The 5,754-nt window shown below is 62.5% G+C and overlaps 1 protein-coding gene across 2 annotated transcripts; it reads left to right on the forward strand.

Annotated features, from left to right (window-relative positions):
• The first annotated feature begins 2,032 nt into the window (after nucleotides 1–2,032).
• IRX5 (iroquois homeobox 5) lies at nucleotides 2,033–5,362 on the forward strand. Of its 2 annotated transcripts, none has more exons than XM_058813614.1 (3): nucleotides 2,033–2,287; nucleotides 3,494–3,899; nucleotides 4,147–5,362. In XM_058813614.1, the coding sequence occupies exons 1-3, from the start codon at nucleotides 2,039–2,041 to the stop codon at nucleotides 4,890–4,892; spliced, it is 1,401 nt and encodes a 466-aa protein (XP_058669597.1). In that variant the 5' UTR covers nucleotides 2,033–2,038; the 3' UTR covers nucleotides 4,893–5,362. The 2 variants fall into 2 exon arrangements, with proteins under 2 accessions (XP_058669597.1, XP_058669596.1); XM_058813613.1 differs by having other exon boundaries at nucleotides 2,039–2,287; nucleotides 4,150–5,362.
• The last annotated feature ends 392 nt before the right edge of the window (nucleotides 5,363–5,754 follow it).

A 5,754-nucleotide genomic window follows, 5' to 3' on the forward strand; every position in this document is an offset into this window, starting at 1 on the left:
CTCGGTGCAGCCGGGCTGCCCCGGGCCGTGCCGCTCCGGGCCGGGGGCGGCAGCCGCGGGCCGCAGCGCCTCCGCGCGCCGTCCTGTCAGCGCCGCCTCCGGACTCCGCCGCAACCGCGCCCGTGCTGCCGCCGCCCCTCCACACCCCGCGCTGAGGGACAGCTCCGCGGGCCCGTGGAAGAAGCGGAGCGCCCGCCGCTGGCGGGGGCACAGCCAGTCATGCGCCGGGACGGCCGGGGGCGGGCCTGGCGGGGCCGCGGCCTGATGGGTACTGTAGTGCAGGGCAGGGGACGGGGTTGACTTCGCTGTACGGCGGGCAGCGCCCGCCCCGCCGGCCTCGGTCCTGCCGCGTCCCCCCGAAGGCAGCGCGGACAGCGCGCCCTTCCCGCCCAGCCCCGGCTCTGCAGCGCGGCCGCTCGGCGAGTCCCAGCCTGCGCCCGGCTGGGGGCTGTGGATGCTACCGCCGGGACGGAGCCCCGGAGAAGGAGGGAGGGAAGGAGGGAGGGACGGAGAAAGCGGGGCGGTGTCGGTGTCGCCTCCACGGCGACGCGGGGAGCTCCTGCCCCGGCCTGCCCGTTTTAAAACACAGCCCTGCTCCTCGCGTCTTCGCATACGTCCCGCGGGGGAACGCAACGAGAGCATCAGGGTCGGGAAATGCAAAAGTTACAAAATAAAATTAATTCTGAAAATATAAATCTTATGCTATCTCCCCCTTCCCTCGACCGAGAAAGGCACGGCGGATCCCGATGGCCAGGGGTCGGCGGCCGCTGGAGCAGCTCCTTTCCTCAACTGCAAGGGAAAAAATATGCGAGGAGGGAATAAATCGGGATACGTTTCTATTGAGAAATATATCTGGTGGAATCACAGGAGATTACATCTTCTGATCGGCAGGGATTTATCCCGGTTCATATGGTTTTAATCTGCTTTCGCCTCGACCCTTCATTGAGCCGAGGGCGGGGGGAGGATACCCGGTGTGTTCCTTAGATCCGCGGGCAAACCCTCGCTCTGAGCGGTGTCTGCGGACCCATCTCAGCCCCCTCCGCTCCCCTCCGGATTGCCCTTTTCCTGCGGCCGGCGCTGGGAGTCTAAATCCGAGCCCTCCGCGAAGCTGATCCCCGCTCCTGGCCGGACCCCGCCGCCGCTCCGCCCGCACAGCCGCCGCAACAGGTCCGGTGGCGGGGTGGCCCCTGTCCCCGGGAGGGACCGGCCGAGCAGCCCAGGGACAGGGCTGCGGCCCTTCCCCGACAAAAACCTCCTTTTTTGTTAAGAAAATCAAAACTAACAGCACCAGCGGTCCGCCGTATATCCCACCTCCAATGATTTAGCGGAGGGAGGGGCAGGGGCAGAGAGCACGAGGAGGGGTGGCTGTGAAGAGGGGGAGCCGGGCGGCTAATAAATCTTATTAAAGATCTATTTTTTTTTCATATACTGATTGGCTTGCATTCCGGCGCAACGCGGCTCCGCACGGTATTTAGCACATGCAGAAAGTTGGAACTGATCTTAAATGGCTCGGAGGTGACTGCAATCCAGGAGCCGGCGCACTTGAGCCTCTAAGCGCTGGGGAGGGCCAGGGAAGCGCGGAGCCCTCCCGCTGGTTGGGCCCGGCCGCGGCAGCCCAGCGGGGTCCTGCCAGTCCTTCCACTGACAACACCCCGCGAAGGAGGAGCCTCGCCGGGCCGTGCTGAAGGCGTCAGGAGCTGCAATTTCCAACTTAGCATCTTGGCAGGACCCTTCGGAAAGCGAGAGCGAGGAGGAAGGGGAAAAAAAAAGCCCCCCAGTGCAAGGGGGAGAGAGAGAGAAAGAGAGGAGGGGGGGAGGGAAAGAGGGGAAAGCGAGGGGGGGAGAAAAAGGAGGAAACGGTGCCCGGCTGCAGGCGAAAGCGGAGCAGCAGCCCCGGCGCAGAGCAAGGTGCCGCCTCTGCCCAGCTGGCGAGGGCGGAGAGGCGCCCGCGAAGCCCCGGCCGCAGCCGCCCCAGCCCGGCAGCGCGGCGGCTCCCTCCCGGCGCCTTGGGCTCCCGGGTATATGTGCGCGCCTGGCCATGTCGTATCCTCAGGGTTACTTGTACCAGCCGTCAGCGTCCTTGGCTCTCTATTCCTGCCCGGCGTACAGCACCAGCGTGATCTCCGGACCCAGGACCGATGAACTTGGGAGATCTTCTTCGGGCTCCGCTTTTTCCCCTTATGCCGGATCTACCGCCTTTACCGCCCCTTCCCCGGGTTACAACTCCCACCTCCAGTACGGCACCGACCCGGCCGCCGCCGCCGCCGCCGCCTTCACTTCCTACGTGGTAAGAGCAGCCGCGGGCAGCCGACACCGCGCCGGGCACGACGGCATCCCGTGGGCGCATGTCCCCCCCTCCCGGGCCTGCTTTTTGTTCCCATTTTATTTTTGAGATCTCGGGGACAAAAGGGAGCGCGGCTCACCGCCTCGCCGCCCAACTTTCCCGCATCGCCGCCGTGCCCTGCCTCACACTGTTGCTGGCGGCAGCGGCGGGCAGGGCCGGGCGCGGGGGGAGCCGCCGGCACGGCCCGGGTGAGCAGGACCATGGCAGGCGGGAACCGGTTTCATTCCCTTAAAAAAAAAAATATTAAATGTGTAAAACCCACCAATCATAGTTCTGCAACAATTAGCTTGTTGTGATTGAAAAGGGAATGAATTCAGGACGGGTCGGCGATGGGAGAAATCCGGGTGATAAATCCAGGCAACTTTCCCCTGCCCGGCGATAATTAGGCTTAAATATTGCAGAGCTCTAATCCCATGGCCGCGAGCTGCTCCGCGGGGCTGCACGGGGAAGGGAAGGGGAAGGCAGGGCACTGCGCCGCCGTGCGCGCCCGCGGGGCCAGTGCGAGTGCGGGACATCCACACCGCAGGGCTGCGGCCACAGCCAACGCCCCTCAGTTCCCCCCAAAAACCGGCGACTTTGGCTCAGCTTCTCCTCTCTGTTTAGTGCAGAGTTTTACAGTTCCTTCTTTCCTTTTTCTGTATCCTTTTCTTTTGCCTTTTTATTTTTGCCCTTCTTCTCCCCCCTTTTTGTTTCTCTTTTATCTTCTTTTCTTCTCTCTTTTCTTCTTGCTTTTATTTTTTCCTCCTCCCGTCCCTGGGCAGGGAGGAGCGGCCCAGCCCGCCTGGGCCCGGCAGGTTGTCTGCCGCGATCTCAGGGCGGGGGGAAGGCTCCGGTCCCCCTGCCGCTGTCAGCCCCCACGCCGCGCTGCCCACTTGCTTTTCCGCTCCTGCATTTAGGGGAGAGCCGCTGGATTGCTGCAAGCAGCCGGCGGTCTCCTGGGCTCGGAGACTACGGGCCCCGGAGAGCCCCCAGGGCCCTTCCTCCCGGGACAGAACCGGGGGACAAGCCGGGCAGGGCCCGGCGCCGGGGGAGAGGCGGCGGGGCGCGGGCAGGGGCTGCGGGCAGGCCCTGGTGCTGCCTTTGCCCTGTCATTGCCGCCCCGCGGCCGCTGACCTCGCCCCGCCGGGCCGCTGTCCCCTCTCTCCCCAGGGCTCGCCCTACGACCACACGCCGGGCATGGCCGGTTCCCTGGGGTACCACCCGTACGCGGCGCCGCTCGGCTCCTACCCCTACGGGGACCCCGCGTACCGCAAGAACGCGACGCGGGACGCCACGGCCACCCTCAAGGCCTGGCTCAACGAGCACCGGAAAAATCCCTACCCCACCAAGGGCGAGAAGATCATGCTGGCCATCATCACCAAAATGACCCTCACCCAGGTCTCCACCTGGTTCGCCAACGCGCGGCGGCGGCTCAAGAAGGAGAACAAAATGACCTGGACCCCACGAAACCGCAGCGAGGACGAGGAGGAAGAGGAGAACATCGACCTGGAGAAAAACGACGAGGACGAGCCCCAGAAACTGGAGGAGAAGGGGGACCCCGGGACTCCGGACACAGGTAGGACAGCGGGCCCGGCGGGGTCAGCGCGGCCGCGCCCTCGGGGCTGCCCCGGCGCGGTGCGGCGGTGTTGGGGCGGCCTGTTCCCCCGAGCGTGCGGCCGGGGCGGGGGGAGCCGGCGGGCAGCGCCGCGGGCCTGGCCACGGCGGGGACCGAAGGGTGGGCGGCGAAGTGGGTGGGCGGGTTTGGGGGCGCAGGGCGAGACCGAGAGCTGCCCCCCCACCCCTGTCCTTTCTCCCCCTACCAGGAGCGGCGGATCCCAAGGCAGCGCCGGGCAGCGAGCGCCTCCAGGAGTCCCCCGGCCCCCGGGAGGCCGAGAGCGGCCTCAGCGACTCGGATTGCAAAGAGCTGGCGGAGGAGCGGCTCGACGGGCCGCCCGTCCCCCACAAGGCGCCCGGCGCTTCCCCGCTGGGACCGTGTCCGGCGGGCCGCGAGGAGCCCCCGCCGTACCGCCCGCCCTCGGCCGCCGCCGGGCCGCCGCACGCCGCCGACCTGCACCCGCTGCTGCCCGCCGCCACCGGCGCCTCTGTCATCCACTCGCCGCAGCAGGCGGCCCTCGCCAAGCCCAAGCTCTGGTCGCTGGCCGAGATCGCCACCTCGGCGGACAAGGCGAAGGAGGCCGGCGGCGAGGCGGCGCCCCCCGGCCCCGCCGTGCTGGGCGGCAGCGGCCCGTCCCGCTCGCCGCCGCGGCCGCGCTCGCCCGCCGCGCAGTGCCCCTTCCCCAACGGGGCGGTCCTGCCCCGGCCGCTCTACTACACGGCGCCCTTCTACCCCGGCTACACGAACTACGGCTCCTTCGGGGCCCTGCACGGGCACCCCGCCGGCGGCCCCGCCGCCGCCGCCCCCGGCGCCCACTTCAATGGATTAAATCAGACTGTCCTCAGCAGAGCCGAGAGCCTGGCTAAAGACACTAAAATGATCAGGAGCCAGTCCCAAGTAGACCTTTGCAAAGACTCACCTTACGAACTGAAGAAAGGTATGTCCAACATTTAATATCGGCTTCTCCTCCCTATCCCCTCCTGGGACTGTGGTTTTGTTCCTTTTTTTTTTTCTCCCCTTTTTTAATTTATTTGAGAGAAATAATAAATTGCTTTGGCAGTTATTTTTCCAGTACCAGAAGAAAAGCAAAACAAACAGAAAAAGACCAGCTCCCCCGTCCCTCCTAGCCCCTCTTCAAAAGTTTATAGAGTCTATTTGAAATGGCTGGTGGAAACCGCCCAGAAATGTCTTAAGCAAGTGAAAAGCAAACGAGTGACACGCTCTCTCTCACACACACAAAGAAGAAAGATTTGTATTAAATCTTATTCTGTATATTTAATGTAGCTTTTTTGTATTTAAATTGATAATACAGTATCTTTGAAGTAAATTATGAAATCAAGACAACTGTACAGGCATTAATGTTGTTTTCGTAATATAAATATATACATTTCTGTGTCTTTTTCCGAATTGTTTCATAGTTTTAAAATATATATATACAAGTTTAATTTAATTTTTTATGCCTATTGTTTTTTTTCCTTGGGTGTGAGTTAAACTATAATGCAAAAACGAGACAAAAAAAGGAAATGGGTTATACGTATTAGATTTAAAAAAACCCAAACCTGCAGCCGCCTTTGTAAAATACAAATATTTAATTAAAAGAGATTTTTAACAGAATCAAAACCACTCTCTTTTTGCAACGGGCAGATACGTGCATAGCTGCGGAAAAATAAAAGCATGTCTTAAAAGAGACGCGGGGCTCCATTTAGGACCTCTCAGTAGTACCTGAAGCCTTTTTGGAAGTAGCAGGAAATTTTTAAGAGGTCGGGGGGCTCCGGAGGCGAGAGCCGCCCGCGGGGCCGGGACAGGCGAGCGGCGG

This window comes from Ammospiza caudacuta, chromosome 13 (assembly GCF_027887145.1).
Source record: "Ammospiza caudacuta isolate bAmmCau1 chromosome 13, bAmmCau1.pri, whole genome shotgun sequence".
Taxonomy (NCBI): domain Eukaryota; kingdom Metazoa; phylum Chordata; class Aves; order Passeriformes; family Passerellidae; genus Ammospiza; species Ammospiza caudacuta.